At 39.5% G+C, this 24,992-nt stretch overlaps 1 protein-coding gene across 4 annotated transcripts; it reads left to right on the top strand.

Moving 5' to 3' along the window:
- The first annotated feature begins 11,951 nt into the window (after window positions 1-11,951).
- LOC140892640 (uncharacterized) lies at window positions 11,952-15,249 on the top strand. Of its 4 annotated transcripts, none has more exons than XR_012152865.1 (4): window positions 11,952-12,175; window positions 12,330-12,472; window positions 12,573-12,794; window positions 14,934-15,249. XR_012152865.1 is itself a non-coding variant. In XM_073301585.1 (4 exons), exons 2-4 carry the CDS (start codon window positions 12,430-12,432, stop codon window positions 15,026-15,028), a joined length of 354 nt encoding a protein of 117 aa, XP_073157686.1. In that variant the 5' UTR covers window positions 11,952-12,175; window positions 12,330-12,429; the 3' UTR covers window positions 15,029-15,249. The 4 variants fall into 4 exon arrangements, 3 of the variants coding, with proteins under 3 accessions (XP_073157686.1, XP_073157688.1, XP_073157687.1); XM_073301585.1 differs by having other exon boundaries at window positions 12,620-12,835; XM_073301587.1 differs by having other exon boundaries at window positions 12,620-12,835; window positions 14,937-15,249.
- The last annotated feature ends 9,743 nt before the right edge of the window (window positions 15,250-24,992 follow it).

Here is a 24,992-nt window from a genome sequence, read left to right on the forward strand (position 1 = left end):
TTATTTGCTCAACCATAGAAATTCAATCATAGCATAAAAATTGATTTCATGAATGCATGTACTTAAATAAATTGTGTGTCCTTCATTTATATTTAATTTATTTTTTTAATATCATATAAATATTCAAATAACTTTTCATGCATAAAAATAATTAAATATAAACTCGGGACACACGCAAATTTCTCATGGTTTGATACAGCTGCTGGCCCTAGACATGCAAGCCCATTAACTTAAGACTTGGCCCATAAATCAACCAAAGCCCATTAAGACTAAATTAGGCCCAATAACACTGTCCCTGGCCCAATGGGCCCAAAAGCCCAATAATAGGCCCGATAACTTTCATGGGCTCCCAAGTCCATAAAAATTTCTGGCCAACTTAAAAACTTAAATAAAAATTATTAAAAGCCCAAAAATAACTAAAATAACCCAAAATAATTTAATGGAACCCAAATAAATTAAATGGTACTAATTAAATTTTTGGGAATTTAATTAGTCCATTTAATTCCTAATTAACTTAAAGACTTAAAAATAAAAATACCCGAGCCCAATTAAAATAACCCGGACCCGGACCCACTTAACTTAACCCATCTTATTTTAGACCCGAGCCGGACCACCTGACCCGACCCGGATCCAAGTCAAACCCTAGAACCCGAAACCCTACCTTACCTTTCCCTCCTTGTCTCGGCCGCACGAGCAGCAGGCCTTCACGGCCTGCTGCAGCCCAGCTCCGGCCACCGTGGCCGGAGCCCCGCCGGCAAGACCTCCCCAGGGTCCTGCCGGTTCGAACCATACCCTGGCCCGAACCCCATGCTGTCCCCTTAGCCTACACCGAAACCTCTTCCACGAACCCTAGCCTGCGCAGCAGAAAACGGGCAGTATGGTTCATCTCGAACCAGACCGGTCCTAGCCCGTTCCAACCCGTGTCTGACCCTGCCACTCAACCCTAAGGACCCCAAAGAACCTTTCTAACCATGGACCAGCAGCCCACCTAGCCATGGACATGAAAAACGTGAGCATGCAATCACAAACCAAAACCGAGTGCTTGAGAGAACAAATTTTGAAAGAAACGTGTTGTCAAAAAGATGAGTCTCGGTACTACACACCCACACACATACATACACTGATATAGGATTAAAAAGTGAATAGAAACATGCCTTAATACCGATTTATAGAGCTAAAAGCGTGAACGACGGGCTTCGGGACGACGGGACGACGACGGGATGTCTTGGCTTGCTTGGAACCTTCGAAAACCGACCTCCTATGGAGTTTTAGGGCTGAAGACCGATTGGAGAAGATGATGAACAGTGGGGTGACGGCTGGGAGCTTGGAGTGATCGGCTAGAATAGGGTTTTAGGTAGAATAGGTTTTATTTTTGGTGTTAATTAAAATATAGGTTAAATAATTAAATATAAAAAGGTTTTAAATAATTAATATACAACTTTAACCCCTAATTAAACTAAAAAAAATAAGATACATAAAATAAATCTCGAAATATTAATTTAGGGGAATTTTAAAAATACTAAAAAGTCAGTATTTTGACTAATTTTTGATAAAAATGACCCCTAAAATTAAATAAAATTAAATACTTAAAATTTTGAGATAATAAAACTCAAAATAATATTTTAAGGCTCTAAAAAGGCTCAAAAAATAATTTGGGTGGAAAGTCGTCATCTCATCCGTCCACGGTCCCGTCTACGCGATCAAATAATAAAAATACTAAAAATCATAAAAATTACTAATTATGGGTTAAATGCTTAAAAATGAATTAAATCATGCATAAATAATTCACATAATTATTTAACCCATAAATCATAAAATTTAAATAATTAATTATCCTAATTATGCAGGCGGATTCATGTAATTAAAAATACCGGGTGTTACAGCAAGCCTCGATGTCTGATGAACTCCAGAGGCGATTTGAGGATACCGTGAATGCTGCTGACATTCACGTACAACTCAAGGAACTTTTTGGGGCTCAATCGAGAGCTGAAAGGTTCGCTACTGTAAAAGAGCTAATGACGTGTCGCATGCGTGAAGGGACTTCGGTCCGTGATCATGGGGTACGAGTGATTTGGCTCATACAGAAGTTTGTAACGCTTGACTTGGTGTTGGAGCATGAACTCAACGTGGACTTATTACTTCTATCTCTTCCTTCTTCGTTTGACGGATTTGTGGTGAATTTCAATATGAACAAGATAGAGGCCTCCCTTGAAGAGATGGTCAATATGCTTGTAACATATGAATCCACTTTAAAGAAGGATAAGTCGGCTTTCTTGGTGGGCTCCTCTTCTTCTGCTAAGAAGGGGCCAAGTACAAAGGGTAAGAAACGTTCTGCCCCACCCAAGAAAACCGGACCCGAGAAGAAGTACAAGACAAAGGCTTCAAACATGGAAAAGTCCAAGGATGTTTGCCATCACTGCAAGAAACCCGTTCATTGGAAACGTAACTGCAAGGAATATCTAGAGCAGTTGCGAACTGCGAAGGGTATGTTCTATATTGAAATAAATGTTTCACTTAATACTAATTCTTGGGTATTGGATACCGGATGTGGATCTCACATTTGCAATGATTTGCAGGTGATGACAAGAAGTCGCAAGCTTAGAATGGGTGAGACCCAGCTGAGGCTCGGAAATGGTTCCAGAGTTGAAGCTAAAGCTGTGGGAGATGTTTATTTAACTTTGCAGAACGGTTTTAAGTTACTTTTGAGAGATGTTTTATTTGTTCCAGATTTGATTAAAAACATTATTTCTGTTTCTATGCTTGAAAGAGATGGTTATTCTTGCAATTTTGTGAATGAGATTTACAATATTTACAAGAATGAATGTTTGATTGGAAATGGACAACTTGAAAACGATCTATATAACTTAAAATTAAAAGACGTTCCAATAAATTATGTTGATAAACCGATAACAACAAACAAAAGGAAAATCGATAGTCAAAACCCAGCAAACCTTTGGCATGCTAGACTAGGTCATATTTCCTCAAAGAGGATGAACAAGCTAGTGGGATAGGGCATGTTTGATATGTCTGATATTAACTCTCTATCTACTTGTGAATCCTGCCTGAAAGGAAAAATGACTAAATCTCCTTTTAAGGGGAAACCTGAGCGTAGTCAAAATCTGTTGGATTTGATCCATACAGATGTTTGTGGTCCATTTAGAATTGGTACTCAATATGGCCACACCTACTTCATTACCTTTACAGATGATTATTCAAGATATGGGTATTTATATTTAATGAAATATAAGTCTAAAGCATTTGAAAAGTTCAAAGAATTCAAGGCTGAAGTAGAAAACAAGCTAGGTAAAAGTATTAAAGCACTTCGATCGGATCGAGGTGGAGAATACTTAAGTACCGAGTTTTTGGACTATCTGAAAGAGAATGGGATTCTCTCTCAGTGGACTCCTCCTATGATACCTCAGCTGAATGGTGTATCGGAGCGTCGTAATCGAACTTTGTTGGACATGGTTCGATCCATGATGAGCTTCACTGAGCTCCCAACTTCGTTTTGGGGCTATGCTCTTGAAACGGCGGTATTGTTGTTGAACAACGTTCACACTAAAGCAGTGAACAAAACACCATACGAGTTATGGAATGGCAAAGCTCCTAAGTATTCATACTTGAGGATTTGGGGATGTCCTGCTTACGTGAAGCAGACAGTGGGAGATAAGTTGGATAGTCGATCCACCTTATGTTATTTTGTAGGGTATCCGAAGAATTCAATCGGATATTATTTCTATCATCCTACTGAAACAAAAGTGTTTGTTTCAAGGAATGCCACCTTCTTGGAGAAGGAGTTCTTATTGGATAAGAAAGGCGAGATGATGGAACTCGAAGAAATTCGAGAAGAACCCAAAATACAAAATAATGATCCCATACCTCAAGAATCTTCAGAGGACATGCCTATACCTAGAAGATCCAAGAGGACTTCTAGACCTCCAATTCGATATGGTCTTCTTCTTGAAGGGGATCAAGATGAACCCGACGTTGGATGTGATCCAAGAAACTTCAAGGAAGTAATTTCGGATGCGGATTCAAATTTATGGCTTGAAGCTATGCAGTCGGAAATAGATTCGATGCATACAAACCAAGTTTGGTCTTTAGTAGATCCTCCCGATGGAATTGTTCCAATAGGGTGTAAATGGATCTACAAGAGAAAGCTTGGGCCTGATGGTAAGGTATTGACCTACAAGGCACGATTGGTGGCGAAAGGTTATACTCAAAGACAAGGAGTTGACTATGATGAAACCTTTTCACCAGTTGCAATGTTCAAGTCCATAAGAATTCTTATTGCCATAGCAGCATGGTATGACTATGAGATATGGCAAATGGATGTAAAGACTGCATTTCTTAATGGAAACATTAAGGAAGAGATCTATATGACGTAGCCTGAGGGATACACATCCATGGGAAGCGAACATAAGGTATGCAAGCTTCAGAGATCAATCTATGGTCTCAAACAAGCATCAAGAAGTTGGAACCAGAAATTTGATGAAACAATAAAGGATTTTGCTTTCATCAAGAACCCGGAGGAACCATGCGTGTACAAGAAAGTAATTAAGGATGCTGTGACATTCTTAGTACTTTATGTTGATGACATCCTACTCATTGGGAATGATGTAGGGATGTTGCAGTCAACAAAGATATGGTTATCAGGTAGATTCTCGATGAAGGATTTAGGTAAGGCATCCTATATTATAGGAATTCAGATCTATAGAGATAGATCTAAAAGAATGATAGGACTCACTCAATCAACCTACATCGACACCATATTGAAAAGGTTTTCAATGGATGGGTCCAAGAGAGGACATCTACCTATGTGTCATGGAGTTTCTCTATCCAAGTCCATGTGTCCCAAGACTAATGAAGAGATAGAGAAAATGACATATGTACCATATGCGTCAGCCATAGGTAGTATCATGTATGGGATGATATCTACCAGACCGGATGTAGCATTTGCTCTGAGTGTCACGAGCAGATATCAAGCCAATCCCGGTCAAATGCATTGGAAAGGCGTGAAGGACATTCTTAAGTAGTTACGAAGGACTAAGAATATGTTCATGGTATATGGAGGAAGAGAACTGAAATTGGAAGGCTATACCGACTCTAGCTTCCAAAGTGACGTGGATGACTCGAAGTCAACCTCTGGATTTGTGTTCATGCTCAATGGCGGTGCTGTCTCTTGGAAGAGTTCCAAGCAGGACACCACAGCGAATTCCACCACTGAGGCAGAATACATTGCGGCATCAGCTGCTGCTAAAGAGGCCGTTTGGATGAGGAATTTCGTCCAAGAGTTGGGCGTCATTCCTGAAGCTGTTTGTCCAGTCCTGGTGTACTGTGACAACACGGGTGCCGTTGCTCAGGCAAAGGAACCAAGGTCTCATCAAAGATCCAAACACGTACTGAGGAAATACCACATCATCCGGGAGATCGTGGAAAGAGGAGACATCACTGTCGAGAGAGTGGCCTCTGCAGATAATATCGATGATCCACTTACTAAGCCCTTGCCAGGACCATTATTTGACAAACATCGCGAAGCAATGGGACTGCGTAGTATGACTAGTTGGCTTTAGGGCAAGTGGGAGATTGAAAGAGTGGGTGCCCGGTGAGCCAACTTGTGGCTAAGGGCTTTTATGACTCTATGTATAAACAATCTTTTGTTTAATATAATTTACACTTTTATAATGGCATTTACTTTATCTTTTATCATATTATTATGTTGTGACATACTATAAGATATTTAGATGAAGACCTTGAATATACTATAGTGTATGTAAGATGTGGTGGCACATGGGGATGGCTATCATGAAACACATCTTATAGTCACTGTATATTCTAAACAGTTCCTAGTCGATTGAGCCGTCCGTTAATAAGGATAAGGATCGCTCGAGATTGAGACTAGCATTTGCGATGCCGAGTACCACGTTTCATTGGTATGGAACATAGAGATGTTCAAAGCATGCAAATGGATATTCATACGATGAATGATCGAACTACCCTATCCGGACTTTCCAAGTGGTTATCACTTATCGAGTGGATAAAGTCTGCGGTTTTGGTTGTACACCATTAGTCCTTACTACTTGAAACATCATTGAGACTCTATATGCTAGTACTGTACTTTGACTCGTTTACCGACTCTATTGGGGTCATCAGGTGTCGGGATTGGGTACAGTTACGACACATATAGGAGTCGATGCTTTGTTGTCAAGGATTCACCACATACTTGCTAGTGTGGATATCCTATGCAATCTGAGGAGATATTAGTGTGACGAATCTCTGGCCAGAGTACATGATGTGTTTTAAGAAATGGTTTCTTAGTAGCACATGCGATGTCACTATTTGATCTTCAAGATGCATTGCATAGTTATCGAATCTCGAACGACTCTCGATTTACCAATAGTTGTTGATTCGATCGGGATATATGGATGAAGGGACCGTACTGTACGCTAACCAAAATCTATTGGTTCTTGCAGGCACTATCAGTGATACCTAGGGAATCATGGGGCGATGTTGCTGGACGCTCTTACCATGATTCGATGGGTAAGTCGGAAATTGTTGTTCCGAGTCATAAGGAGTTGTGAGCCCACGACTAGCTGTATCCCTGAACCATTGAGGGTCACACAAGTAATGGATTTTTAATCCCCATTGAGATAATTAAATTTAAAGAGTTAAATTTAGTGAATAAAGAAGTGGGACTTCTTATTTAAGAGTAGAGGGAGTAAGATTTCCTAAAATGACATAGTGATGGACATTTTTGGAAACCACTGAATTCGGATTCAGAAAAATTTATCTTGACTTTAAAAGATGCAGAAATGGTTTCTGTGCACATTGGTGAAATTGGTTTATCAATCTGAGTAACGATGAATTTTATATTAATTTCTTAACATGCGGGCTTTGCTTGTCAGGCTTGAACTTATGATTAATGGGCCCTAAGTTGTTAGCAGCCCACATTATAAATAAGTTATTGCAGTACAGAAATTACACACAACAGAGGTCAAATTTTTGAAAACCCTAGCCTCCAGTCTTGAGAATTCGGCCGCCCCCTCTCTCTCTGTCTTAGAGAATTTTCAGTCTGTGAATTTCGAATTTGCAGTCTGAATTAGCAGATCATATCTGTTCTATCTCTTCGCAGAAACTTCTGATAGACTTTCTAGTGCAGTCTATCAGAGGGATTAAACTTCTGTTCGTGGACCTGATTGAAGAATTGGTAAAAATTTAATTGTTATTTAATTTTTACACGCACAATTTAATCGTAAAGTTTGGATACCCATGATATGGAATCGTTCCATATAAAATTTTAAAACTTCCGCTGCACCGGGTATCAATTCTGATTGATCTGAACACCGTTTTCTAACATCATCAATAGCATTTTCAGACAGATTATCAGACACTTCATCCACAGCAGGCACATTCTGCACATTTTCAGAAACAAGACTTGGACCAGGCAAATGCTCCACCTTGTTTGGAGAAGTGGCAGCTTGGGGAATGGGTAAGGGAGCAGATAAACATGGAAAATCAGATTCATTCAAAACAACATCCCTACTGATTAACACTTTAAAACCAGCTTGATCCCTTAACCACAATCTATAACCCTTAACCCCATCAGGATAGCCAAGAAAAACACATTTTACTGATCTAGGTTCAAGTTTATCTTGTTTCTGATGCACAAAAGCAGAACAACCAAAAACTTTCAAGTTTGATAAATCAGTTTGCGTACCCGACCATACAAATTCTGGACACTTACCATTCAAAGGCACAGAAGGGGATCTATTTATCAAATAAGCTGCTGTACAAACAGCTTGACCCCAGAACTTTTTTGAAAGTCCAGAACATGCAAGCATACACCTCACCCTTTCAAGTAAAGTTCTATTCATACGTTCAACAACACCATTTTGCTGAGGCATATAAGGGACAGTCTTGTGTCTTTGAATACCATATTCAGCACACAGGTTGTCAAACAATTTGTTACAAAATTCAAGACCATTATCGGTTCTTAGAATTTTAATTTTCTTACCAGTTTGATTTTCAATCAAGTTTTTCCAGTTTTTAAACTTCTCAAACACATCAGATTTGTTTTTCAATAAAAACACCCAAACTTTCCTTGAAAAATCTTCAATCACAGATAAGAAATATTGATTTCCACCATTTGTGGGCACACTAGCAGGACCCCAAATATCAGCATGCAAATATTCAAGAATTTCAGAAGTGATATGATTTGGGACTTGGGGAATGTGGAAACTTGACTCTACATTGTTTGCCTAGAACACATGCGTCACAAAATGGCACACAAGACAATTTTTCAGTACCAAAGTAACCATCTTTATGCAAAATTTCTAAACCTTTAGAACTCATGTGACCAAGTCTTTTGTGCCACAAATCAGTTTTATCACTCAAGACAGCATTCACAAAGTTTTGCATACAAGATTCATGTTCAGCATGGCAAACATACAAGTTTCTCAATTTTTCAGCTTTGAAAATCACCAAAGAACCTTTCAAGATTTTCATTACCCCATCTACCCTATAGACCGTCATCTTCCAAAGATGCACAGGAAATCAAATTATGACATAAATCAGGAACATGTCTAACATTTTTCAAAGTCAGCACATAACCTGAATCAAATTTCAAGCATACATCACCAAGATCAGCAACTTGACACATCTTTTCATTAGCCATAGAAACAGGCCCATGCTTCACTTCTTTATAAGTAGAAAACATATTTTTGAATGGAGACATGTGGAAAGTGCACGCAGAATCTACAAGCCATTCATTTTCACACAAAGCACTTGAATGCACAGAATTCACAGTAGGCACATCACATACTTCAGTCACCATAAAAATATCACCCATGTTTTCACTAGAAGAAGCCATATTAGCAATATCATCATGCTGATTTTTGTAATTCTGGTTTTGTTTTTGTTTAGGCCTTGAACAATCTTTAATGTAATGACCTGTTTCACCACAATTAAAACACTTTCTATTTTTAGGCCTCGACTGAGATCTTTGCTTACTCTTACCTCTGTTTTTGGCATATGATTGATTTTGGTTGTTTGAATGTCTTTGAAAACGAGTTTTAGACCTTCCTCTAACAAACATAGCCTTACCAAAATTATTACCACCCCTATTGGTTTTAAAATCAATCTCTTTGCTTTTCAGACCATTCTCAACAGTTTCTAATGTTATATTGTCTCTACCATATTTAATAGCAGATTTAACATCACTGTAAGAATCATGAATAGCATTCAAGAGAACAATAGGTGTGTAATCATCAATGTGTTTATCTCCTGTTTGCTTAATATCTTGAATTAATTTGGTAAACACATCAATATTTTCATCAATTTCCTTGTTCAAATCGAGTTTGAAACGGAAAAATTTTTCAAGTAAAAACAATTTACTCGGTAGTGAAGTCTCCGTATAGAGCTCTTCTAATTTTTCCCAAAGTTCTTTGACCGATTTCAGTTTACCCACTTTTCTTAACACAGAATCAGATAAATTCAAGATAATAGAGGAGTAAGAAAATTCATCCATTTCAGCTTTTTTCTCGGCCGTTTCGGCAGCAGGATACGACAAATCTATTGCTTTGAAAACTTTTTGTTGTATTAAAATTCCTTTCATTTTCTGCTGCCAAATTGAGAAATCAGTTTTCCCATTAAAAGGTTCAAGACTAAAACCAGTGAACGACATTTTGGAAAAAACACAGAATTTTTTTTTTCACACAGAAATGCAATAAACTTACAAATAAGAGCAGTCACAACGGAAGCCACTTAAAATCACAAAAGTAACACAGTCAACGCAAATAAGCACATAAGTCCTAGGAATCTAATAGCACGAAATCCCAGAACCTAAACCGCGGCCAGCGGCTACTACAAATGCGATAAAAGAGGTTCAAGCCAATTTACCAGAGCAAAACTCTAAGTAAGAGTTTCGATCCCACGAACCAGTAAGACACGCAAAGGCAACGAAGGGAAGCGGGCTGTCCAAGGCAGTGTGGCTTATGTCCAACGAAAGCAGCGACTGTCCAGTCGGCTCGGTTGCTGTCCAGGAAGCGCGCCTGCTGACCATCAGCGATGGCAGCTGCTATCCAAGCTATTCCATGCAACTCGGCAGTGTACCAGTGGCTCTGATACCACTGTTAGGTATGCACCTCTGTTCCTAGCCGATTTGCCATCCCCTTTGTTGTACCTATTGCCTGCAAAGATAACACGCACAGAGCCAGCAGCAGGCAAAGGAAGAAAACCAAAGAAAACAAACAGGAAAAATGGCAGTATAATAAACGTGAAGAAATAGCAAGCTTCGGGCTCAGATAACTAGACCGTTTCTCCAATTAAACGGAAAACCAAGGCGAAGGCTCAAGAGGATTCCCACGAACCAGAACGACACCAGGAACGAATGAGAGAGGCTCAGGAGCACAAAGCTCAACGAGAGAGAAAGAAGACAGCACCCCACGAGTGCAAGAAAAGGGAACTAGGAACGCTCACTTGATTCACGAAGAAAGCCAAGAACGCACGAGTTCTTTCTGCGGCTGCTCAAGCTCTCCTTATCTCGATCTCACACTTTCTCGATAGATTAGCCAGATAGGGATGGGGGAAAGAATTTGTACAAGGGGCCTTATTAAATGGGCTGGGAAAAAAGAATTAGTTGGGCCAAAGCCCAATAGCCTCCTTTCTCTATTCCGCTCCCTTCCTTAAGCCGCCGCCTCTCATCCTCACCAACCGGCCACTCCTCCAAGAAAATCGCATGCTCTTCACCTTCTTTTTCTCTCTCCACACTTTTTATGTCTTCAATTGATTCCTTCGAGGCAGGGGCTGCCCTGTTTTGGCTTGCTCCGCCTCTGCCGCAGCTAGGGTTTTGGTTTTACGCCGTCTCTTTGAAGATTTTAGGGTTTGTATTACTATCTCCTTTGAACTCAGGTACTGCGGATCATTCAGCGATGGCTATGCAGGCTGGGATAGGGGTTTAGAGGATACTCCTCATCGTTGGAGCATGTATCTCTAGATTGTGCTTGTTTGTGTGTGTTTTTTTGTTGCAATTTTTATGTTTGAGTTTGATCCGAATTTTTGTGAGATTTTTGGTTGCTTTTATTTGGTGCAATTAGGTTATACGGGAAAGATACAGATGAAGAATGGGAAATTATCAGATGTATTGGGTGAACTACAGGTACTTGTTCTTCGACCTCCTTTTGTATTCTGAATCCAGATGTATACAATGTACATTATTTGAAATAAATCTCTTCATCTACCTTGTTGAGATTCTGTAAGCTGTGAGTATAATTTTTGTCGTGGAGTTATATTGTCTTTAAGTTGAGGTGAAAAAATTTGTGAATCTTGCAATACTTTTTGTGACCTACTTATTTAATTGTTTGAGAATTAGGAAGATACCGGTTACCCTGATTTGTCCGGTTTGGAGAAAAACTATATGTCCCCATAGTTTTGTTTTATGATCTCTTATATCAAATCAGTATTAAATTTAACTGAATTCGTTGATGGTCGTTACAGTAGCTTGCGAAACGGTTTAGAATTGTTAACAAAAGCAGTCCCACCTGGAAATTGAGCATCAATAACTCTTTGGTACTTTAACGCTCAAGCCTTCTCCCAGAGATTTCGAGGTGCCCAATAAAAGGGTTCAATTTGGTTCATTTGTTGGCCTTACATAGTCATTTATGATTTTTTAGACGCAAATTGGTGACCAATTAATTGATAAGACTGTTCTCATAATTTCATGGTGCTAACATGTTGTTAGCCAGGTATACCATAATTGATTGGGGATTACTCAAAAAGTTATTTTACTGTTTTTATTGTTCTTTTAAACTTTAATAATTTATTTGATTGGTCTATTCTTACGTCTTATTTCAATTGCTTTTGTATGTATTTTTTAGTGAAATAAAAAGAGAATTCTATCATTGTTACTTTGATGTCACTCCAATTTAATTGTTCTGTGAGAATTTATGCTTTCCAGTGCGATGGTTGGCTTTGGGCGTGGGAGATTTCTCTTTGCCTGGTGTATATTAGTTAATTGTACAGTTTTCTTTCTACTTTCTAGCATGGCATGATATAGAGTTACGATTATGAGAACGATGCGCGGTGGGCGGACTACTGGTCAAACGTTCTCCTTCCTCCTCATATGTCTTCAAGATCTGATGTCGATCACTTCAAGCGCAAGTTCTACCAGCGGTACATTGTATGCTCTTCTTTTCTTCATTTATTTTGTATTTAATTGATTTTATATATTGACATTCCTTTCGCAACTTGTTCTCTCTCACTACAATCTTCAAGGTAATAACTTTCCTCGATCCCATTGATATTAATTCATCACTGATTGATTGAATTTTAAGGTCGGATTCCTGAGTCTTTCGGGAGTCTAGTGCCCTTCTGGAGCTTGATCTCTCCTACAACAAGCTGGATGGCGAGATTCCTCGTGCTTTTGGGAATTTGATGTCTCTTTCTCATCTTGATCTCTCCGAGAACATGCTTGAGGGTATTATTGTTATCTTATTTTGTTCCACAAGGAATTTCTATTTCAATTAATGAAAGGAAAAAACTAGGTTTAATTAAATTTAAGTTTTTTTGGAATACAGTAGCAATTGTTCTAGTGGATTTGAGATGTATTCCAATTATTTCAAAGGTCCGATTCCAGACTTTTTGGGAAATCTAGCATCTGTTCTGGAGCTCCATCTCTCCTACAACAAGCTAGATGGCAGGATTCCCGACTCTTTAGGAAATTTGGTGTCCCTTTCCTCTATGGAACTCGACGATAACAAGCTGGATGGTGGGATTCCTGATTCTTTGGGGAATTTAAGGTCTCTTTCTTATCTCGATCTCGCCGCTAACATTATTGAAGGTATTTATTCTTGAAAGTCTTTTTATTTTATTTTACGAACTAGGATTTGGGGGAAGGAAATATGATGTATTAATTAACATAAAATCTAAGTTGATGTGTCCTCAAATTATTTTGAAGGTGGGATTCTTATGTTCTTCGACTAACCTTCCAATGATAACCCTTCCAAATGAGAAAATCAAAGATTTCTTACAAGAAATCGATCATCAATATGGGACATAAAATTATGAGATAAAATTCCTATTTCAACTTTGAGATATATATATATATATATATATATATTAATTATACTAAAAATTTGTGTATTAATTGAAATTAAAACTTTTCCTTATGGATCTGAATCGGAATACGGAGTGGTTCATGTATCCTGGTGTATGGACCATCTACATACTCATATTATTCTTCTCCTGGCTGGTCGTACTCTCGGTCTTCTGGTGTTCTCCGGGCATGGCATGGACAATTGTTCATCTCTCTCATTTCGTCCTACATTTCTTTGATTCCATTTTTTAAAATCTTTGGGTGGATTAATTTGTATGTGTTTGCGGATGCTTGTTTTAAATCTCTTGCAATTGATTGCTCGTGCTGGTAGGGAGTAGATGGGTGCTGATTTTGGTTTTCATAATTGCCTGTGCATTTTCTTTAGAATCATCGATGAGATGATAAATTTATAGCTGTGTATGTTTTGTGTTGTTGGTATGCATAGTGGTTATCAAACCTGTGTAAAATGGTCGGTTTGTTTTTCCAAATATCAGTGTACTAGCTAAGCTTATATATTGATCTATTATGTGTAATTAATGATGTACCAGTCTAAAATCTCAACAGATAAACAAATTAATAAGATAGAAATTGGGCTGCTTGATCCAGCAAGTGCACATGTTCAAGTTGTTGTGTTTGGGCATTGTGCATATTCTTTGAATTACGTTCCTATATATATATTAATTAATCAATTGTTAATGACTCTCATCTCGAAACTGTTTCTCAACTTGCGTATTTCGAGAATTTGATTGGCCAATAGGCATTTATTCTGAATGAACATGCATGCATGTAAATTTACGCAGGTTATGTATCTGGTTATTAATGCCTTTAGAACCTCTATTCTCTTTCGCTTTTGGTAATTATGTTCTATCTATTTTGTCTGAGATTTATATGTTTTTATCTGTTTGGATTAGATTAATTGGTGTGAAACTAATTGAGAATTATTTTGTACGTGATTCGTCGAAGAATTGACTGGTTGTTGTGATAAATATTTATACAAATTTTGGCTTGGTGGTTCAGAAATTTCAGTTAGAAATCCTATCAAGTACGAATGCAAGCTTGTTAGATCTTAGTAGTTAGCCATATTTGTTCGGTATTTTTTAATATTAGTTAATTACCAAAATGTTGTAACAGTCAAGGTATTTAAAAAATTAGGATATGTGATTTTTTAAGTTTATATGTGGGTAGATGTAAGTTTTATATGAATTTGAGAGAAGGTATACTTAATTTTCAAAGTTTGTTGGATTTTTTTGTAATTGTAATACAACTTGGGAAAAATATATATTAGAGGTGATCTTTTGGTTGTACTTTACTGTCTCAGTTTATCTATTTTCAATTAGAGGTGGATCTTTCGGTTGTTTTTTGGCCGTTGATTTTTTGAGTGGAGTATCAGTTTCGATCGATTTTTGGAGTTTCCAAGGAGATCTGTTTTTTTTTTTATGCTTTTGTTTGTTTTCTTTTGTCTACTGATGAGAATTAATTTTTCCCCGTGGTCTGCTAGTTTTAATCTAGGGAATTTTATGAGCTGAAATAAAAATTATTGTTATTTTTTCCTTGAGATATCTTCTTTTGCTCCTCTTATTTCTTTTCATGGGTTTCTTTGTTTTTAAAATTAGCACATCAATTACTCTTGGAATTACCATAACATACATGAAAAAATAAAGTACTAGAAATAGGAAGTCCACTGAAATGAAAACAAGAGTCATGCATGGACTGTGGTACAAAGTCCTCTTTCAGTAGGATTCACATAATGGCATACAATGCTTGGAAACTATAATACATGGACTGGTGTGTGGCTGATTTTTGTAATTGGCTTGTAACACTATTTGGTATTTGTTGTTACTAGTAGTTTTGGCTGTCGGGAGACTGGGCTGTGGAATGAAGCTGTTTTTGGAAATTGAGGAGAAGAGATTTGTTTCAAGATCGGCCTTTAACTATTGAGGAGAAGCTGTTTTTGGAAATCGTGATCGAAAATATGTGATGTATGGTTTCATACTAGTAAACTCGGTCAGATAAGTACATCTATTTTTGTACAACTTCCATGACATGTTGGGTTCAAAATTACTAGCGCTACAGTTTCTTCAAAAGTGTTTAGATCCATGTAACAGTTTTTGAGACTTGAAGATATATAATATTTCCACGGATTTAATGCATGTAGTAAATATTGTATTTTGTATGGGTATATAGCACTAATTAAATTAGACAACGGTTTTGAATTCACAGTGAAAATTAAATAATGACAACATTTTTAAAATGTTGAGGACAACGAATAATAACTGTTGTGAAAATTAACTTAAGACAACAGTTAAAAATTGTTGTAAAAAACAACATAAGACAACGGTTTTGAAACATGGTTGAATAATAAGCAAACACCTACATAAGACATCGGTTTTAAAATGTGGTTGAATAATGTCTACGACAACGGATATAAACTGTTGCAAATCTGTTGTCGTATGTCAACATAGACAACTGTTTATAACTGACGTTAAAGGCAACTTAAGACAACGGTTATAAACTGCTGTCAAATACTGTGTACGACAACAGATATTTACTGTTGCATATCCGTTGTCGTATGTTGGAATCCACAACGGATATAAACCGTTGTTGTATGTTATACTTTTGACAACACCTTAAATTACAACGGTTTTTTGACCCCTACGACAACGGATTATATCCGTTGTCGTTTCCCGTTTTTCTTGTAATGTTGGCTCCTTACTTTATGCTACTGCTAGTAGACCAGACATTATATTTATTGTTTGTTTTTGTGCACGATTTCAATCATGTCCAAAAGAATCACATTTGTTCGAGTTAAAACGCATTTTCAAATATTTTTCAAATACTCCAAATCTCGGCTTGTGGTATTCGAAAAATTCTTTCTTTGATTTAAAAGCGTACTGTGATGCCGACTTTGGTGGATATAAGGTGGACAGGAAAAGCACTAGTGGAACTTGTTTCTTTTTAGGAAACTTTTTAGTTTCTTGGTTTTCCAAAAAGCAAAATTGTGTTGCGTTGTCAACGACCGAAACCGAATATATGGCTGCCGGTAGTTGTTGTGCGCAAATTCTTTGGATGAAGCATCAATTGCTTGACTATGGTGTATCTTTTTCAAAAATTCCTATTTTCTGTGACAACACTAGCGCCACATGTCTTACAAAGAATCCGATTCAAAATTCGCGTACCAAACATATTGACATTCGTCATCATTTTATTCGTGACCACATCGAACGAAATGAAGTTGAACTTCAATATGTTGACACAACTAATCAAATTTCTGATATTTTTACAAAACCACTAGATGAAAATACTTTTATTCGTTTGCGTGGTGAACTTGACATGATTGAGTTGTAATCGCTTGTAGACATAAGTTTAAATTTAATGTCATTTTAAGGGGAAGCTTAATATTAAACTCGAGCAAATTAATTTTGGATAAATATAAATCAATTGTATTTATTCAAAATTAAAAAGCTCACATTTTATGTGAATTATTTGATTTATTACTTAATTTGCAAAATATCATTTAAAGAGTCATTTTTCGAAAATCCTGACTTCGGCCAGTTCGGACCACTCGAACACTAGTTCGGAGGACCCGAACTGCCTCGCGCCCTTTCAGTTTAAAACTTTCAAAATACCCTCCAAATTAGTCAGTTCGGACCCTCCGAAATAAGCTTCGGGCCGTCCGAACTCTGCGCGGTAAAACTTTGAATTTTGACTGCCTTATCATCGGGCCCTCCGAAGTCCTTCGGACGTCACGAACTTAAAAATGAACTGTTCGGATCATCCAAACTTACTTCGGGCCCTCCGAACCTTTATTAGAGACTGTCAATCTTATCTCCTCGGTAATCACCTTCGGGCCATCCGAACCCTGTTCGGAGCGTCCGAAGTCGCGGCTATAAATACCCCCTCGGGCCATCCGAATTATTCACCCCTAAAATCATTCCTTTATTCTACCTAGTCCGAAATCTAGCCTACAAAATTCCTACCAAACGCCGTCGTGATCAAGCTAGCTCTAGTCGCCCAATCCCTATCCATGATCTAAATTTACCTGCTATTTCTCGTCCTATCCCCGACGATTACCCCACTCGACCGATTTTACCCGGTCGTATTTTCGATACAACCTACCTTGCGTCATCTCATCTACTGTTGCTGCCTCTCATTGCTGCCCAGCATTGGGAATCCTTTTTCCAGCCTTTCCTTTCGGATGCCATTTTTCCAGAGTTACTTTTCGAGTTCTATGCCAACCTGGAACTCGAACTTGGCAAGGAGCTTCATATCACCACGATTGTCCAGGGTCAGCATGTTCGCTTTTCTGTCTCCAACTTTGCCGAGTGGTTTGATATTCCTACGATGGGGCCTAGCCACTATTTCGGTCAGAGATGGCCCACTAACGATCCCACTTTTGATCGAGATGCGGTCCTTTCTACCATTCTTGGTCGTCCAGCCACTACTGCTGACGATCGTCTTGTTTTGAAACAACTCTGTCCCGACTACCAAATCATTCAAAAATTAATCACCAATTCCATCATTCCGCACAGTGGAGACTCCTCCACTTGCAAATATCTTGACCTCTATGTTCTCTACCACATCATTTCCTCCCGTCCTTTCAACCTTCCTCGATTCATTATGCAGACTATGAATAATGCGGCTAAAGCCACAAGGAAAGTTTCTCTACCTTTTGCTCGGGTCATCAACCGTATTTTGACTCATTTTGATGTTTCTTTTGATTACCCAAATCCTATATCCATCTCTGATTACCACACCTTCAACCATGCTATGATTAGCAAGATGGAACTGTCTTGGAATCCTGTCCTTTCTTGTTGGGTTAATGACCCAACTCGTGCCTTCAAGAAATATCTTCCGGACAAACATTTTTCACTTCCTTATTCGAGTCTTTCACCCACCTCTCAGGCTAAGGGTTTTCCCAATGGGCCGCTTGTAGAAGAAGGAGGACCTTGTTTGTAATGCCTCGATTTTATTATAATTGAGTTTAATCGAGATAATCAGAGTTTTCAGTAATTGAGAATCGTATTGATATTCACAGGGGGATCATTTTGCAAACTTGGAGAAATAAAGGACTGAAATGCAAAAATTGGAATTTTATATATTATTATTAGAGCAAGTTGACCAATCAATCATTCCATCCTTCCTCCCCTACCCTCTCTCTCTCTCGATCTCTCTCTCCGGAAGCCATGGGAAACGACATTTCAAGCTTCCTTTCCATTTGATTCGCTCGATCCGACCGTTAGATTTGAATTCCGAGTTGGGATTCACGATCACCGCAACGAGGGCTTTATTTAGACGTAAGTTTTGCTACGATCTCTCTAACTTCGATTTTGTTGAGTTGTCAGAATTTGATAATGTTGGAGTATGTCGTTCTTGAGCTAGTATAGATCGTGTATTCGAAGTCGGTTTGGAAAAAGAACGAAGTTCGGATTTTATATGATTTTAGAGGTGAAATTCGAAAATGATTATTTTGTTTGAGGTTGGATTTGAGTTGTTTTGATGGATTGTGATGATGATTGAGTTATTGTGTTTGTTGTTTGATGGTTTGTATTTTCGGATAGTCAGTTTATAGCCGTTATGCCGTCAAAATCGAGTTTGAGTTATCGGTTTTGGTTCGGTTTGAGTTGTATATCAAATTTGATTGAGTTTGAATTTCGAGTTGATATTGAGTCCGTATTTGATGTTTTGACAGTTGATTGAGGAGTTGATCGAACTTGGAGCCTTGTTTATCGATCGAAGAATTAAAGACGGTATATTATTGATTGAAGTATCGATTATGATTTTGTTATCCGAATAGACTATGATATCTAGTTATCTCTTGTTGATAGGAATCACTTGAAGCTTCGAGAAAAGGTAAAAGTCGACAATGAAACGAATGGGAACGAATACTCGAGATCGACTTATTCTCGAGTTCCCAAAAATCACATACTATATGTTTAATTGCTTTAGTGAATCTGATTCACTTGCATTTCCATATTGAGCCGAATTCCCGATTCGTTTTGAAATTAGACGATTTAGGGAGCTATATTGAAGTGGCTTTGGATTTCGAGTTTTTCCAATTGCCAAAATACTTCTTATAGTTGCTCTGAAGTATAGGGGTTGAGTTGAACGACATCCACCCCGAATGGGTGTGTCGGTGAGTTGTTGTGAGGACTTTGGCCCCGGGATCCCAACCGAATAACGATTGATATTTTGATTATCTGATTTGATAGTCCCGAGTTTTGAAGCCATGCATTCATTCATTCTCATTTTCATTTGTTACTGATTATTACATTTCAATCTGAGGTGTTTACTTGATATTGCATGCCTATCTCTTTTACTTAGAAATTATATTTCTAACCGGTTTATCCGGCTGTTGTCTTTGTTTGTATGTGTACTTGGCAACAGGAGCATCAGGAGCTGGACCTAGTCATTTGGGTTAGCTCGGGGTGAGATGATAGAAGTGAGGCTTCGTATGTCGTAGGGTTGCTTTTGGACTTGTATTCTATTTTGTTTAGTCGAACGATTACTACAGTCGAACTTGTATTGTTAAACATCGTTTTGTTGGTGTTTCGAACGCCTTATTTCATGTTTAAGCTATGATTGAAACCTTGGTTGTTTAGATTATCATTTTGAACTTGTGGAGTCAATATTTTCTTGCCTTGGATTTAGCAACCCGAGGGCTACGCGCGGGCACGCGTGGCCGGCCAAGGACTATGCGCGGGCGCGCGACTTGACGATCGGGCGTGCTTGGCGGCCGAGGGGCATGCGCAGGCGCGCGTGAGTTCCGTTTTAAAAAAATATATATATATTTGATTCATTTTTACGCGGCTCATCGTGTTTGATTTTGTTTAATTATTCGAGAATAGTATATTAGAAACGGGGTCTCACATTAAGTGGTATCAGAGCTATAAGATTCTTGGATTTGAACTAGAGTAAGCGGGGTAGATCGAGTCCACATGAATTGAATTCTCGCATGTGATTGATATATTTAAATGATTACTTTAAATATGTGCGAGCATGATTTATCGATTCTTGAATTAATTTAATTACATGAGTTGTTATTTAATTTAGCATGAATTATGTGTTATTATCTGTTTGCGAATATCATTGAGATTCATGGGTTCTCAGAGCAGAGTTTTGGACACAGAGGATTTGAGGTTGAGATTGAGTTTGAGTTGAGATATTGTGTCCTAACCTTTGTTATCAGATGAAACCTCGATGATCTTTGAGAAGGAATCAACCACATTTGACTCCTCCTTCTACTGAGAATCCGCCGCCAGTTATAACTCCTCCGAATGATCAGGATAGTACCGGAGTGGATCAGTTTGATGCAACTGCAACCCCGATGGAGACTCTACTGAAGAGATTCCGATCTTTCCGACCGCCTACTTTAACGGGTACCGAGAACTCCGTTTCTTGTGAAAGTTGGCTAGATGAAATGGATGAGCTCTTCGATTCCCTCGACTATACCGATGACCGCAAAATCAGGTTAGTCAGTCATCAGTTGCAGGGTGTTGCTAAGAATTGGTGGACCACAACCAAGAGAGCGAATGAGAACCGAGGCACCGCCATCACTTGGAGCTTGTTCAAGAATGAATTCTATAAGCGTTTCTTCCCTGTCTCGTATCGAAAGGAAAAGGGTGCCGAATTTGCGAATCTGAAACAAGGGAACTTGAGCATTGAGGACTATGTGAGCAAGTTTGACGGTCTCTTGAGGTTTGCACCTCACGTTGCAGATAACGAGGAAGCCAAGGCCGACCATTTCATCAATGGCTTGAACCCTGAGATATTTACATTGGTCAATACCGGAAGATCCAACAACTTCGCTGATGCTATGGATCAAGCTAAGGGAGCCGAAGCCGGATTCTTGATGCAACGAGGTAATCAGGTAGCTCCTCAGCAGCAGCAGAGATCTTTTCAGAACCAGCCTGTTCAGTTTCAGCCTCAACAGTCTCAGTATCAGTACCAACCATCTCAGCATTTGAATCAGCCTTAGAGGTTTGAGGGAGGCAACAGTGGCAGAAACAGGGGAGATCAGTATCGGTCGAAGGGGAAGAATTTCAAGAAATCGGGTAACAGTTCATCGAGTTCCAGTGGCTCTAGAAAGTTCAATTCTGGGCAGAGTTCAGGGTTTTCTGGAGCTTCGTGCAGCAAGTGTGGAGGACATCATCCCAGTGATCAGTGTCGAGGCGTGTTTGGTATTTGAAATATCTGCCAGCAGCCGGGTCACTTTGCTAGAGTCTGTCCTCAGCGAGGAACCGATAGAGCTCAGAGCGGCAGTTCTTCTCGACCGCCAGCTCAGCCCGAGAGATTAGCTTCTGCAGTCCATTCCTTTCAGCCTCAGCAACAGAATTGTCAGGGAGGTAATCAGAACCAGAACCAACCTCCATGTCAACAGGCGAGGGTGTTTGCCTTGACAGAGGATCAAGCCAATGCAGCCCCAAATGACGTGATAGCAGGTAACTGTTCGATTTTTGGTTATCCTGCATTTGTGTTGATTGATACGGGTGCTTCTCACTGTTTTATTTCTGAAAGATTTGTCGTGATGCATGATTTATTTGCTGAGCCATTATCTGATGTTGTTTCTATTACTTCACCTTTGGGTGAAGGAATTTTTTCGGTGAGAATGGTTCGAAATTGTGTATTAGAATCCGAAGGGAATTTGATTGAGATTGACTGCATCGTACTTGGATTATATGATTTTGACTATATTGTCGAGATTGATGCTCTGACCAAGTATAGGGCGACAGTATATTGCTTTCAGAAAGTGGTCCGATTCAGACCTGAGATGGCAGACGATTGGAAGTTTTTCGGTAAGGGTTCTCGATCCAAAATTCCGTTGATTTCTGTGTTATCCATGTCACGTTTGCTACAGAAAGGAGCAGAGGGATTCTTGATTTATGCAATGGATGTTCAGAAGTTTAGCCCTGAGTTGTCTGAGATACCGGTGGTTAGCGAGTTTCCTGATGTTTTTCCAAACGAGATTTCTGGTTTACCGCCTATTCGAGACATCGAATTTAGCATTGAACTTGCACCAGGTACTCAGCCTATTTTGAAAGCACCTTACCGTATGGCTCCTTTAGAGTTGAAAGAATTGAAGGAACAGTTAGAAGATTTGATTGCCAAGGGATACATCCGACCTAGCGTATCGCCTTGGAGTGCACCAGTGCTTTTTTAAGGAAGAAAGACGGTTCTATGCGACTTTTCATCGACTACCGCCAGTTGAATCAAGCGACGGTCAAGAACAAGTATCCCCTACCGAGAATTGACGATCTTTTTGATCAACTGCAAGGTTCTTCAGTGTATTCGAAGATAGATCTGCGATCAGGGTATCATCAACTGAGAGTTCGCGACGAGGATGAGCCGAAGACAGCTTTCAGAACCAGATATGGGCATTTCGAATTCATAGTCATGCCTTTTGGTTTGACCAATTCTCCGGAAGTTTTTATGGATCTGATGAATCATATCTTTCAGCGGTATCTAGATGAGTTCGTCATCATCTTCATCGACGACATTCTGATCTATTCGAAGAACCATTCTGATCATGCCGAGCATTTCAGAATCGTATTGCAGACTTTGCGAGCCGAACAGTTGTATGCTAAGTTATCAAAGTGCGAGTTTTTGTTGGACCGAGTTGTTTTTCTAGTCCACATTGTATCAGGAGATGGAATATCTGTGGACCCCAGTAAGATCGAGGCAGTTATGAATTGGCAGAGACCGACGTCAGTGCCAGAAATCCGAAGCTTCATGGGTTTAGCCGGATACTATCGCAGATTTATCGAGGGTTTCTCTTCCATTGCAAAGCCGATTACTCAGTTGACCAGAAGAATGCACCGTTTGTTTGGTTCGAGCAGTGTGAGACCAGTTTCATTGAGTTGAAGAAGAGATTGACGAGCGCTCCGATCTTGTCTATTCCATCAGGTACTGGAGGTTTCTCTGTGTACTGCGATGCTTCACACCGTGGTCTCGGGTGTATTCTTATGCAGAGGAAGCACGTCATAGCTTATGCTTCGAGGCGGCTGAAGCCTCACGAGACTCGCTATCCGATCCATGATCTCGAGCTAGCTGCAATCGTGTTTTCTTTGAAGACTTGGCGCCATTACCTGTATGGTGAATCGTTTGAGATATTTTCTGACCACAAGAGCCTGAAATACTTGTTTTCCCAGTCCGAGCTGAATATGAGACAGAGGAGATGGATGGATTTGCTTAAGGATTTCGACTGTGAGATCAAGTATTATCCTGGAAAGTCGAATGCAGCTGCAGACACTCTTAGTCGAAAGCTTTGTTCTTTGTCTCTTTCTACGATTGGTGTCTCTCGATTGATTGAAGACTGTTGTACGTCTGGTTTGGAGTTTGAGACCGATAGGAGATCCATCAGAGTTTTTGCGATTCAGGCCGAGCCGGAGTTGTTTCCGTTGATCAGAGAGGCACAAAGATCAGATCCAAGTATTCAGAGTTCAATAGATAAGGTCCGATCAGGTCACCAGTCAGAGTTTCAGGTCAGGGATGACGTTCTGTTCGTGAATAGCCGTATTGTTGTGCCCGATGTTTCTGAGTTGAGACAGCGTATTCTTCGAGAGGCGCATTGCAGTCGGTTCAGTGTTCATCCTGGAGGCCGGAAGATGTATAATGACTTGAAGACTCAGTTTTGGTGGAAGCAATTGAAAGGAGATGTCACGAGGTTTGTGTCCCGTTGTTTGAATTGTCAACAATTGAAAGCCGAGAGGAAGAAACCAGGTGGATTATTGCACAGTTTACCTATCCCAGAATGGAAGTGGGATCATATCTCAATGGATTTTGTCACGAAGCTACCGCGTTCAGTCAGAGGTTGTGATGCGATTTGGGTTGTGATTGACCGGTTGACGAAATCTTCTTGTTTCATTCCATACCGTATGACATACCGTCACGATCAGATGACCGAGTTGTATGTCAGAGAGGTTGTGAGATTGCACGGCGTGCCAAAGTCGATAGTATCAGACAGAGATCCGAGATTCACTTCTCACTTTTGGCACAGTCTTCAGGAGGCTTTGGGTACTCGTTTGCACTTAAGCACAGCGTATCACCCTCAAACCGATGGTCAGTCCGAGCGTACGATCCAGACTTTGGAGGATATGCTTCGCGCTGTAGTGCTTGATTTTGGATCAGGTTGGCAGGAGTCCTTGCCTCTAGTTGATTTTTCGTACAATAACAGCTTCCAGGCGAGTATTGGAATGGCACCTTTTGAAGCTTTGTACGGGAAGAAGTGCAGATTTCCGTTATTTTGGGATGAGATTTCAGAATCACCTGAGTTGGGTCAAGATATGATTTGTGATATGGCAGAGCAGGTGAAGTTGATTAGAGTCAGAATGAAGACAGCCCAGGATCGACAGGCCAAGTATGCGAATGTCCGATGCAGACCACTGTCTTTTGATCATGGTGACCGTGTATTTTTGAAGATTTCTCCGTTCCGTGGTACTGTCAGATTTGGAAAGAGAGGGAAGTTGTCGCCGAGATTCCTTGGTCCGTATGAAATTCTGGAGAAGATAGGCAATTTTGCCTTTAAGATTGCTCTTCCTCCGTCTCTTTTAGGTATCCACGATGTGTTTCACGTCTCGATGTTGTGGAAATATCATCCGGATCCGTCCCATGTTCTTCAACCAGACGAGGCCGAACTTGATGAAACTCTGAGTTACTTCGAGAGACCGATTCAGATTCTTGATAGAAAAGTTAAGCAGCTCAGAAAAAAGTCGATTCCGTTAGTGAAGATTCAGTGGAGTCGTCACGGAGTTGAAGAAGCAACCTGGGAGACCGAATCCGATATGAGGCAGCGATTTCCAGAGTTATTCGATTGAGGTGGGTTCGTCTTCAGTTTGTTTCGTTCTTGTTCAGTCTGTGATCTGTCAGATTTTGAGGACGAAATCGAATCTTAGAGGGGGAGAATTGT

Source organism: Henckelia pumila, chromosome 3, assembly GCF_033568475.1.
Source record: "Henckelia pumila isolate YLH828 chromosome 3, ASM3356847v2, whole genome shotgun sequence".
NCBI classification, from domain to species: Eukaryota; Viridiplantae; Streptophyta; class Magnoliopsida; order Lamiales; family Gesneriaceae; genus Henckelia; species Henckelia pumila.

Excerpts from the sequence above, each read along its gene's own strand:
- LOC140892640 (XM_073301585.1), top strand. The coding sequence starts at position 12,430 with ATGTCTCTTTCTCATCTTGATCTCTCCGAGAACATGCTTGAGG. Across the intron at positions 12,473-12,619 it reads CTCCGAGAACATGCTTGAGG|GTCCGATTCCAGACTTTTTG; the intron begins GTATTATTGTTA and ends ATTATTTCAAAG. Across the intron at positions 12,836-14,933 it reads CGCCGCTAACATTATTGAAG|TAGTTTTGGCTGTCGGGAGA; the intron begins GTATTTATTCTT and ends TGTTGTTACTAG.